Source organism: Sinocyclocheilus grahami, unplaced genomic scaffold (assembly GCF_001515645.1).
Source record: "Sinocyclocheilus grahami isolate Dianchi unplaced genomic scaffold, SAMN03320097.WGS_v1.1 scaffold322.1, whole genome shotgun sequence".
In the NCBI taxonomy this organism is placed as follows: domain Eukaryota; kingdom Metazoa; phylum Chordata; class Actinopteri; order Cypriniformes; family Cyprinidae; genus Sinocyclocheilus; species Sinocyclocheilus grahami.
Window position 1 is genome coordinate 968,124 of NW_015505501.1, and position 13,174 is coordinate 981,297.

The window sequence follows — 13,174 nt, forward strand, 5'->3', positions numbered from 1 at the left end:
ACAGACAGCAGTGATGTGAATATGGTGGTGAACACACGACCCACGTCACGTACTTGCAAGTTACCCTTCGCACAAAGTTTCCTCGAAAACGCAACAGCTGCTGTTTTGTTATTTAAAAAGTAATTATGTAAAAATCTGTATGTATACCGTACAAAATCATCGAAGAGGCCATGACAGCACTTAGTTTTTTTGTCTTTTGTGAAATTTTTCTCAGTCAAAAGTTTAGGAAGACTTAAAACGTAGAAAATAAGGTCTCTTTGAAATCCAAGGAAACGCGTTCCTGCGTCGATCCCCGCTGGCGTCTCTGATTGCTTTGTGCGGGGAATTTCCTCAGTCGTCCACAGAGAATCACAGAGGAGGAGGAGGAGGAGCGTTAGGCTAACTGAGACTCGTTATAGCACTTGCGTATCATTGCTCTTTTGTTGATTTTGATTGCTTCTATTGTCCTCATTTGTAGGTCGCTTTGGATACAAGCATCTGCTAAATGACTAAATGTAAATGTAACGAAATAAAGATGAAATAAAATAGAAATATTTGATGAAAAAATGTTATGTAAAAAAAAAATAGAAAAGTTGCTTTGGCAACTAACTGAAATACGTTGAAGTACTACAACTAAAACTGAAATAAATAATTTTTTTTCCACTGACAAAGTGTTTGTATGAACTAAAACTGAAATAATTACAAAACATATTCAATAATTGAAATAAAATAAAATATAAATATTAGATGAAAAACTTAAAAAATTTAAATAAATCCGAATATATCTATGAAAAAACTATGTATATTATATCTGTATAAAAATTAAAATGTATACAAAAATATACATACAAAATAAAATAATTTGAAGTTAAAGTACTAAAACTGAAATAAAAATAAATGAAAACTAATCAGAAATATTAGTTTGAAAATATATAGAAACATAGTTTTGTTATATACATTAGACTTGCATTATTTTTTGTTCTGTAGCCGCACCACTCACTCACACACACACATTAAAAATTAATTAATGAAAATAATAATTTGTTCCGTCAGCTGATTTCATAATGGTTTATTAGATTGAACAATTTCATAGAAAAAAAAAATTGTCCCCATTTTTCTTTGCAATGCTTTTTTTTTATTTAGCACTTTATCTTACAATTAACCGTTTTATTTTTGACTCATAGTAGGGTAGAAGGTAGAAACGTAGTTCCATAGTTCCTTCTGGAATGGATGAGCCCACCTGAGACTTCTCTACAGAGGCGTTGTGTTTGTCACACATGGGGCTGATCTCCATCCCTCGCTCTCTCTCTCGGTCGCCCTGACTGAAGAACTCCTCCATGATGCGGTCCGTCCACTTATTTGTTCCGTTAGCTGATTTCATAATGGTTTATTAGATTGAACAATTTCATAGGAAAAAAAATTGTCCCCATTTTTCTTTGCAATGCTTTTTTTTATTTAGCACTTTATCTTACAATTAACCGTTTTATTTTTGACTCATAGTAGGGTAGAAGGTAGAAACGTAGTTCCATAGTTTCTTCTGGAATGGATGAGCCCACCTGAGACTTCTCTACAGAGGCGTTGTGTTTGTCACACATGGGGCTGATCTCCATCCCTCGCTCTCTCTCTCGGTCGCCCTGACTGAAGAACTCCTCCATGATGCGGTCCGTCCACTGTCTGTACAGCTGCAGGGGTTTGGTGGGGTTACTGAGATCCGCACAGTGAACCATGTTCTGAAGCACCTGAGGAACATCAGCACATGCTTCACCGAGAAGTCACTGTTAACTTACAATTGAAATACTGTATAATGTGTCAGATGCAACTGAGAAAACTATATATCCTATAATTAAAACTAATTAGTAACATAAAAAAATCATATAAAATGTAAATCTACGTTTAAAATGTTAAACACCATTAGATAGTTCTTGAAATTCTATCAATTAACGATTAACAATTTCAGCTGAATTTACAATTTAAATATTGTAAAATATGTCAGATATAGCTGAGAAAATGACATCCTATATGTACAACAAATCAGTATCGTAACATTTTTTTGTTAAATATTAAACGTATTTAATATCCCATTAGATCATTATTGAAGCTGTATGAATTTACAATTTCTGCATAATTTAGCATTTATTATGTCAAATGTGTCAGATGCAGCTGAGAAAACGACATCCTATATTACAACAAATCAGTATCATACAAAACTAGTTAAATATTAAAATGATAAGTGTTCATTCTTATTTATCACACTAGATTAAGTTAGACTAAGGTATTTAAGTTGTGTACATTTCCAGTTTATTTTTTATTTACACTTTAATTCATGTAAAATCAGTCAGATGGAGCTGAGAAAACTACATTTTATATTTACAAATAAGTATCATAAAAATACCAAAAATATATTTAAAAAAAACGAATGTCTCATTAGATAGTTATTGAAGTTCTATGAATTTCCTATTTAAATACTGTAAAATGAGTCGGATGCAGCTGAGAAAACATCATCGTATATTTACAACATATCAGAATCATAACCAAAAAAAAGTTAAATAATAAATTAATTTATAAAAGGACCCATTAGGTAGTTATTGAAGTTCTAAGAATTTCTAGTTATGTAGCTGAGAAATTGATATAAACAAGTCAACATGAATAAAATAAAACTAAGTTAAATAATAAAGTCACAAAAGTTAAACATTTAATATCTCGTTAGATAGTCTTTGAAGTTTATGAATTTCTATGAATTTTTTATTTATTCTTAATTGACCATTTAATTAATGTAAAAAGTGCCAAAGCTTTTTACGTTTACAAACAATGACAACAATTGTTTTTAAAAAATAAGTCGACTTGAAAGTAATTCTGATAAATATGATTTAAAATCCCACTATGCAGTTTTGGAAGTTCTATGAATTTCCATTGTACTGTGATTGTGAATGTACCCCACTGGTCAACAAAACACAAAGTCCTGCCCAGTTCACGCCATTGGCTGAGCCAGAAGTGGCTGTGTTGGGCCGCCTGAACAAACTCAACAGTGTTTTGATAGAGCCAGAGTTTACAGGAAGTCAAAAAAGACCCGTATCAGCTTAAAAGACTCACTTGGATCCTGTCTGAGTAGTTATCCAAGAGCAAGACTCCAGAACTGGTGACCTTCTTGGTCTCGACCATGGTCTTCAGATCGGCCAGCAGGTTCATGTGTTTGGACATATCAGTCGCCAAGACCTTGGAGAAACGTGCGAGAAAACCTTGAGCCAGAACTCTGAACGAACATCATCAATGCTAAATGTCATTCGAGCGGGACGTACGATGTCGATGACCATCTTGCGCAGCGATTGTCTCTGTTTTTTGGTCAGGTTCTGGAAGATGTCACAGTTCTCCTCCTGCAGGAGTTTGAAGCCCACTGCCAGATGATGGTTTTCCAGCACCGACGAGTCATTGTACATGAGGGCCAACTCCGAGTCTGCAGACATGAAGAAAACAGTCTTGTGCTAATCTGTAGACGAGCGTGACAAACAGCAGGAGTCTGTGAGAGATTACAGCGCGACGCAGGAGACAGACACACACAATCCCATGAGGCCTGAGTCGCATTTATCTGTCCTATCAGTGCTGCTTATGACAAAATAAAGTTATGTAAGCGGCGGTTGCGTGGTTTTGAGGACAGATGTGTGCTGGTCTGTGTGTCTCTGAGCTGATGGGATTGAGTGATCTGCTCCCAAGCGTTTCACTGAATCTACAGATCCGTCCTTTAACATACAAACCTCATGAGCTGCCATTCAGGCCTTTATTATATATATATATATTGTTATTTATCAGATGGATAGTACTCGTTCTGCTGATTGGTCAAATTATGCATTCTACTTATTCGAAGTAACTATTAACCTTAGCTTTTAGGGGAATTTTTTTAGAGGAAGAATAACTTGATTAATTTGTGCTCTTAATGTATATATATTTTTAATTATTATTTATAAAGGTAATAAATAAAACATACCTTATGGCTTAATTACAAGTAGTCATTATACATTTTATAACTAATAAAACATTTTTTGTTGTTATTTTGGACCAAACTGTGAAATTGACAAAATTACATTATTATAGTTACACATTTAAGTAATTGGATTATTATATTTAGAAATGTAAGTAATTACATAATTATTTAGGTTATAGAAATGTAAATAATGAGATGATTATATTTTTACACTTAATACGATTGTTCAATTTAGACATTTTATAATGATATTATTATATGTATGAATTTAAATAAATAATGATATTATTATATTTACAAAATTTCAATTATTAGATCATTAAACCTTAAAAAATGTACACTGAAAGCATGGCTGCAGACATATTTTTTTGATCTGCTAAAATTAAAAACTTTATTGTTCAGATATGGTTCAAATGACTCATATATTCATACAGCACACTTACTGGTGTTAATAAGGAACTGGTTGGAGACACCTGGGTGGTCTACATCATGAATAGCACTGGCGAAAATGGCAGCGAGAATTTCAAGGTCTGTGAAAACCGCCTGAAAGAGAACAACATGTGGATGTACGGTGAGTGAGAGCAGACATTATCTTCACCACATAACCTTGTTAGAAATCCAGCAAGTAGCACACAAGGTCATACCAAATCAAATCTGAACCAAAGGGCTCACGTGCCACACTTTTCACTTTTAATCAGCTTATAACGTTAGTCTAGACTAGCTGCACCCAAAAAATTCATAATTTAGTTGTTGCTTGTCCATATTCAACCCTCTATACAGTATGTAAACAACCTCTGTTATGGTCGAACCTCAACGCATGTGAAACGACCAACAAACGCCCAGTTGCTGAATGCTGAATAGGTCGATGTGGGCAGCAGACGTTCTCAGTTGTGACGTCAATACAATGGTCATTTGCAAAGGAACCTTAGTTTCCATAAATGTTCTCATTTCTTTTGAACACAGCAAGGAAAGCCTTGTTTTGACGAGCGGCATCCCTCACCTCCAGAGCAGGCGTGGAGAGCAGCACGTGTGTGGACTGGGTGACGTCAGCAGCGTGAATGTTATTGTGATACGCAACATCAGCATGATAATGGTCTTCTAAGGTCATCAGGTACGTTATGAAAGTGTCCAAGGGAATTTTAAATGTTTTGAGTAAATCCCTTTCCTGTCGGAGAGAAAAACAGAAAGATGAATAAAGTGTCCATTTATGATAACATGCAACACATTTAACATCATGACACAGCATGTTCAATAATGCAGGTTTTGACGGGGTCATATAAAGTAGGCTTCATGCGATTTTTCCCTGTCCATGTGAAGAAAGTTATGAAAACAAACACTGATGAATTGTGCACCGCAAGACATTTATTAGCAAAGTAAATAAAGGTGATCAGTGAATGTTTGGTCTCACCTGAAATATAGTGTACATCATCACCGTTAAAGGCCTGTTGCCTGAAAACTCTGTGACTTTAAAAACATTAAGGCCCCATTTGTTTATGTCCTCCAGTTCCTGAAACAGAGCAGCCAATCATTAGACAGTCTGTTGTGTGTGATGCCACTGAACTAAATGACTAGTGATTTAGCAACCATACATTTTTGGCTGAAATAGCGATTTCCGGTTTGCCAATCGAGTGAAAACAGTGATGTCTGGCGTTTCTCAGACGAGGCGTGTTGACTGAGTCAGTGTGATATTGTGCACACAACATGGATAAACTACAACAGGCAAACAAGCCAGCTGTGTGGACGCTAGTGCTGGATTGACAATATCGAGTTCTCATTTTACTTCACTGGTTGTCTTCATTATTTAATGTATGTTTAAGTAAATCTGTCATAAAAGCCATTATTTAAATGTTTATTTTTCAACAACAAATTGGAGTAGAAACATAATTCTGTTTTTAAAAAGTTGACAAAAACTCTTTATGTGCAATTAAAATTGTTGTATTATTAAGTTAAACTGATTGATTAATTTATTAATTATCAAATAAAATGCATTTTAAGCTTTAGTTTTCGGCTAAATGAAAAAAAAAAAACATTTCAATGCAATAATATTAATACAGTTATATTACAATTGCAAAACTTTTTTTGTAAAAATTATTATATCATTTTTAAAAATTATTTAAAAGTTCTAAAAAAACAATTTTCAGTTTCAGTTTAGAATTTTTTGTTTCAGCCCAGAATTTTTCTTTTGGTGCATCACTATTAATGACATTTGTCTTCAATAGAGCTGCTTATAGCTGAATTAAACTTGTTTCATAATTTGATCGACTTTACACTATTATAAACTAAAAATCAACACTGAAGTGAATTGAGCTGAATAAAAACACTTGTCTTCTGTAGAGCGGCTTTATAGTTGAACTGTGTTTACTTCATAGCTTTGCAGCATTCAGTTTCTGAACTAAATTAAATCAATATTGAACTAAACTGAGCTGAATAATGACACTGTCTTTTCTAAGGCTGCTGAACAGCTGAAATTGTATTTGATTCATAACTGAAGAATTAATACTGTCCTTTTCCTGTTTATTACTGGGAAGCTGCTTTAAAATAATCTGTATATTATGTATATTATGCAAAATGCATTTTTTTTTTATGAATGTTGGTTTGCTTTTATGACAGCCCCAAAATATTCTACAAATAATTCAGGACTAGTTTTAGAAACAGCCGGTGAATTTGAGAAAACTAACCTGCTTGAACAGAGCAGCGTTTGTTGCGTTTCTGAATGCATTCTTCAACCAAAGTGTTGACGAATACTAGTTTAACCAGCAATATGCTCTCGGTTAAAAACCATTGCTTCCTGGTGAACAGCATGACACTAACCAGCATGGAAACACATGCTGCTCCAAGCTGCTCTTTTCAGCAGGGTACGAAATCTTTCCAATCACACGTCATCTACCTACGTCATCGCACAAAAAAGCACCAATGACCAAGTCTACAAGAGTCTCTGATCAGGTCCAATCAGGATTCAATTGAGATGATTGAGGTTCTGTCTGAGTTTGAAGTGTTTGAAGCAGCTCTCCAACTCAAATAACCCGTCAGACGTCACGCTGCTCACCTTGGCTAAGGAGTCTTCCGTATCCGTCTTGACCCCGAAGCGAGGGATGTTGGAATTGGTGAGGCTGGTGCTGTGCATGAGTTTTTTCACCCCACTGATCTGACACATGGGCTTTTTCTTCTTCTCCTTCTCCTTCTGCGTCTGCGGGGAGGGCATTTCCACATCGTGCTGTTTGTCTGGAGAAACAATGGAAAAGTGTGAACGTGAGCCAGAGCTCCAAACCTCACCATAACACTGACAAGTCAAAAGCGTTGTGTTTTCTGATTGATGGTTTACCTAAAAATGTGTTGGAGATGAACTCTGAGACCTGGTTACCAGATCTGCTCATCTCAGACAGGTGCGTTAACTCCCTGTTCAACATCCGCTTGAACTGCACAGAGAGATAGATAGATAGAGAGAGAGATAGACAGACAATGGATAAATTAATCAATCAACTGAATTTTAAAATCAATCAGCTGTAACCTTCTATTCTAATCAGTGTGAGAACAGATGCCCTTCAAATAAAACCAGACCAGATCTAAAAATAGCCACATCTAGAAATCTGGCACATTTCATGAATTAATAAGTCCATATTTGTAAACTCATCATGAATAATTAAGAATTAAAACATGGATAAACAAGGATAAACATGGAAAAAGTTGTATATATATATATATATATATATATATATATATATAAAATGAAATAACTGAACCAGATCTGCTCATCTCAGACAGGTGCGTTAACTCCCTGTTCAACATCCGCTTGAACTGCACAGAGAGATAGATAGAGAGAGAGATAGACAGACAATGAATAAATTAATCAATCAACTGAATTTTAAAATCAATCAGCTGTAACCTTCTATTCTAATCAGTGTGAGAACAGATGCCCTTCAAATAAAACCAGACCAGATCTAAAAATAGCCACATCTAGAAATCTGGCACATTTCATGAATTAATAAGTCCATATTTGTAAACTCATCATGAATAATTAAGAATTAAAACATGGATAAACAAGGATAAACATGGAAAAAGTTGTATATATATATATATATATATATATATAAAATAAGAAAAATATTATTATACATGAAAATGATGTTGCAACACAAAAACATGCTAAATGGGATTAATTTTCTTCATGCAAAATATAATTTAGAATTTTTTTCCTTTCCTGAATATGTTTTTGTCAGATTTACCTAAAGGAGGGCAAAATTTGCCAGGCCTAAAAATATTTTTATCTTTACTGTCTTGCATAAAAAATGCACTGATTTACAACAACACACCATTAACAATGAAAATATCTGTGTATCAACCCAAAGCCTTCAAAACTGACCATATAAAACTCTCAGCGCACAGAAACTGTCCCGTTTGGATTGTTGTATAAAATATTAATCTCTGCTAATTTGCATATAATTTACATGTGGTGTACCGCACATTATTTGAATACATCAATTCATGACGACGCAAAACCCTCAATAAATGAAGATAAGTAAATACATAGAGGCCAAAATTGATTGTTTGCATTTTGATACCTCACAGCCTCTATTTGTCCTAAATAAGGATCCCCGTACACCCGAGACTAGAGATATAGAAAATCAGCTTCATGATCCATACCTTTATATATCCCCATGAGACTGAGCGTAAATAATTTGCTTCAGGCATCTTCGTTAATGCTCCACAACACGCAAAAGTAAGAAACAAACCACTCCTAAATCCTTCAGACAACGGCACACGAATGCTTCTTCGGTCTCAGTCTAAAAACTGCATCTGGGGATCAGGTGGAGGTGCGGAGGCTGGCAGACATGGCTTGGCTGTGGTCTTCTGAGCCGTGAGAAAGATGCTGGGCTGCTCAACACCTTCCAAATATGGGACTGCTCCTATAATGGATGCTGCTCGTGCCCCTCCACACAGCCAATCAGGGCTCATTACTGAGAGGGAGAGATGGGGGCAGGAGCGCCGTCATCCGCTGATGGAGGATGCAGGCCTTGGAGAACGGCACAGTTTTCACAGCTCACCTTGTACCTGGTTTAATCATACGGCAGAGCGGCAGTGTGCTCCGATGACTCATGAACGGCTCCTGGTGTGGTCTATCTGTTGACGTTATCTCATCAAGTATTGATAGACAGATATAATTCGGATGATATTTCGCCGGTATTATCGGCAATGACCGATCAGAAGCAGGAGCTTCCTCTCGCGTCATTTCTAACATCAACGTCCGCAATGTTGAGGGATAATAAACCATTTCTGTTTTCAAACCATGCACCTTGAGTCAAAATTGTATAGCTGTGTTTCAATGATAACATAAAAAATTTAATATTTATCTTTTTTTTCTTTTTTTTATATATAATTATTTAATTAATACTTCTTTTAAATACTGAAATACAATAAACTAAATAAATAAATAAATAAAATAAAATGGCTAAAAAAATAAACTATACAATATACAATATAATAAAATATACACAATAAAATATATAAAACATTTCTGGGTTGAATTTCTAGAAATAAAATAAAATAAAAATGCTATCTTCTGAAATAATAAAATCATTTCAGATTGAATAAATATTTAATGCTCATTTATTTGCCAAATGATTTTTTTCTCAATATTTTTATTTTTAAAAAAATTTTTTTAGTTATATTTTCAGATTCACCCTAAAGGAAGATTAACCTTTCAGAGTCACACATATTTGCCAGGCCAAACAATGCTTCTCATCTTTAAAGTCTCACGTAACAAATGCAATAAATAAATACTAAAACTAAAATAAATTAATAAAATAAAAATTTTAAAAATATATAAAATGAAAAGTAAGTAAATAAACAAAAAAAGTATAAAATGGATTAAACTGGATTTTATACATAATATACATAAAATATATTTTAAAATCTGGGTTGAATTTCTATAAAATAAAATAAAATGTTATCTTTTCAAATAATAAAATATTTTTAAATCAAATAAAAATGTAATGCTCAATGATTTATTTGGTAAGGCTACTGGCCTCTTTTCTCTCATCACCAGTGGCCACTGTACACTGTCACAAAGAACTGTAAAATTAATTTCAAATCCATTGACAGTCAAAAAGAGGAAGTAGTTAAACTTCTCAGACTGTAAAACAAACTCCTGTTTGAGTGTAAATATTGACCTGTTGATAAACGTCCACCTCCTTTCTCTAATCAGAAGTGGGTGTCTTTGATTACACTTGCGAACTGCAGAAGGGAACAAAAATCTGAAAATAAAACAAACATGTCTGGAACAATACGCCAGCATTCATATGGAGATATCGACCCCCATGCAAGCATAACACGAGGCTTTTATGTGGCCAGGGGAGATGTTCTCATTTGAAAAGCAAATGATAGATCAGTGGCTCTTTTATGAAAGCAATAGCCATTGGCCGGATTTGTTTGTGGCTGATTTGAATATGAACCTGAAGCCTTTACCATACGGCAATGATACTACATTATCAGGAGAAATATGAAGCCTCTGCGGTGGTGTTTTACGTCAAAGCATTTCTTTATGCAAAGCAACACATTATGTGGTTCACATAAGCAAGGAAATAAAGTATGTGTATGTCAATTTATCTTTGTTGTACAACCAAGAACTTCTACAGACCTACTGAACAACACTCAAAAATAAGAACAAAACACGGCCTTTATAATCATTATGTCTGCTCTCATCTGATAAGAAAATCATTTTAGAGACATTTTGTTGCATAAATGCATGTCTGATGCTGCATATAAAAAAAATAAGATTAAGATAAATAAAGTCTAATTGGTAAAGAATGAAGAGTCTGTCAAAAATTCAAAAAGTAAGTCAAAAAGTTATTGGTATTTTTAACACACATTTGCCTGCCACATCTGACACATTATTTTGGTTTGCTTTTAGTTGACTGTGATGTGTGTTTATTTATTGTTTGTTTGTTTGTATTGTGATCAGTGGTGGAAAGAGTACTGAAAAAATATACTCAAGTAAATGTACCATTACCTTCCAAAAAATGTAGTGTGAGTAGAGTAAAAGTACTTGTCCAAAAAACTACTTGAGTAAGAGTAAAAGAGTAGCCTATTTAAAAGTACTCATGAGTATTGAGTAGTGAGTACTGAGCTGTGGATTCTACCCCCTCATAATAATCTCATAAGTGAGTGGGGAATTTACTGAACGTGCCACTTGCGGGAGTTAACACTGTGTGCAATACCCGCAACCTCACACCAGATTTCAGGCCGTGTAGATAGGCAAGCATATATACAAATCATTTAGTAAGCAGAAATACGAAATTTACCTTAACATTAAGTTAGAGGAAGATGCGACTGAATTGATGCTTGAAGAATGCACTTCCAGCAGTCATGATAAACAGCTGGCGTTTAAAGTTTTCCATGCACAATTTGATTTGATGAAAGTCACGAGACCTATTACTCTCTATCCAATCACGTTGATGGATAAAAATGAAATGAAAATAAGCATGTAACGACCACAAACGGAGGAAAATAGCGGAGTAAAAGTACTGATACATCACTTAAAATGTACTCAAGTAAAAGTAAAAGTACACAATTTTTAAACTACTCTAAAAAGTTCAATTACTGATAAAAAATACTTAATTACTGTAACGTGAGTATTTGTAATTCGTTACTTCACACCACTGATTGTGATTGTGATTGTGATCGTTGTGATTTACTATGTAACACTGTGAGAAGCCGTTTCGTAATCTGAAGCTGTTTTTGCACTGATGTCAGACTTGTCATTCATTTATGAATAATTCGATATTTTGGCCAAATAAAAAAATAAATAAAAAAGAATGAAAATAAATAAATAATCTAATCTTTTCACAAAAAAATGTTAATTAAAATAAAAAAGATAAAGATAAAATAATTCAATATAAATAATTATGTAACTTCATATAGAAAACATTATTGGATTGTGATTTTAGCAAAATAAAGTTTCTGTAATATATATACCGCAATATCATACTGGCCTAATCGCCCACCACTAGTCTTACTGAAGAGTGAGTGACATGATGGAGCCGTAATAAGCGTACATGAAACAGGATCCTACAGTACAGTGGATTATGATTAATTATAGACTAGCGCTAACTAGAGGCAGTGTGGTCGCGCCATAGGAAGAGTCTGTTGCAGGTTGAGGCCGGTGTCATGCTGATGGAAACAAGGGGGAAAACCTCAAACCACACCCCAAATTCTGCCGGGACCACTTTCATGCTCGTCATCAGAAAGGCAAAGCTATTTCTTGAGATCTAATTATCGCCCGTCAAGTTTTATTGGGAATATGAGCACTCATAATAACACATAATTCCAAACACATCTGACAAATACTAAATGCATCCTGGAACTGGATGAACCAACAGCTTAAGTGCACAAAAGGGCTAAATCTGATGCAGGAATTTAAAATTGTTGACACAAAATTGTGGCACATTATGTGTCTGTATAGCTCATATGAAGGCCGTTTGTTCTCTTTGGTGAGGGAAACAGAGCTCTGTGGTTTTCTGTGAATTCTGGCTGGATCTGAGGCCTTTAGCTGGGCTCACACAGGCCTCGTGTGGCTTTGATTAAAGCCATCGGCGGACTCTTTGAGTATCGTTCAACGTTTCGTGCTTTGCGGCCGCCGCTTCAGAGAGGACCAATGGGACGCCAAAGGCTTCACCACAGCGCGCGTGCAGGATCCAAATCATTCAAGAAAGCCACTGGCCACAGATACCCCCTCATCCCATACACCGAACCCCCCCTCCATAACCCATATGTCTCATTTTCCTTCTGTCTTTCTTCCCTTGGGCTCTGGCAGGCCTCTGGCCGCGGGGTGTGGTGTGGTGTTTCAGGAGTTTCATGGAGGGGAAGTTGGGTGCTTTGGTAAATCCAGATCTGCTGTAATGGGAAGTCTTTAACTTGGTACCATATAGAAAGATAAACAGCTTAAAAAAAAGCTTTCTAGACAAGCTAGAGATAAAGATCTAAACAAATAAAAAAAATTGCAATCTAAAAGAGTTACTTTTTAATTTAATAACATTATTTCTGGAACAAAAATGTGTATCTCAATAAGATGACATTAAAGTGTAATTTACACAATACTGCTTAAAAGCTTCATAACAATTTATAAAATGATTTACATACATTATCGATATCTTTTGTATAATATATATATATATATATATATATATATATATATACACATATATAAAAACGCGTGTGATTTAT

At 34.7% G+C, this 13,174-nt stretch overlaps 1 protein-coding gene across 1 annotated transcript in view; it reads right to left on the reverse strand.

Annotated features, from left to right (window-relative positions):
- Positions 1-1,442: 1,442 nt before the first annotated feature.
- The window catches only part of LOC107602226 (cAMP-specific 3',5'-cyclic phosphodiesterase 4D-like), a 25,437-nt gene continuing 13,705 nt past the window's right edge, over positions 1,443-13,174 (reverse strand). Inside the window, exons 6-14 of the mRNA XM_016294671.1 lie at positions 7,696-7,750; positions 7,278-7,316; positions 7,002-7,177; positions 5,364-5,462; positions 4,956-5,120; positions 4,399-4,498; positions 3,276-3,430; positions 3,070-3,192; positions 1,443-1,718 (exon numbers count right to left, since the gene is read on the reverse strand). Of these exons, the coding sequence (XP_016150157.1) occupies positions 1,443-1,718; positions 3,070-3,192; positions 3,276-3,430; positions 4,399-4,498; positions 4,956-5,120; positions 5,364-5,462; positions 7,002-7,177; positions 7,278-7,316; positions 7,696-7,750 (1,188 nt within the window). The remainder of the gene's footprint in view (positions 1,719-3,069; positions 3,193-3,275; positions 3,431-4,398; positions 4,499-4,955; positions 5,121-5,363; positions 5,463-7,001; positions 7,178-7,277; positions 7,317-7,695; positions 7,751-13,174) is intronic.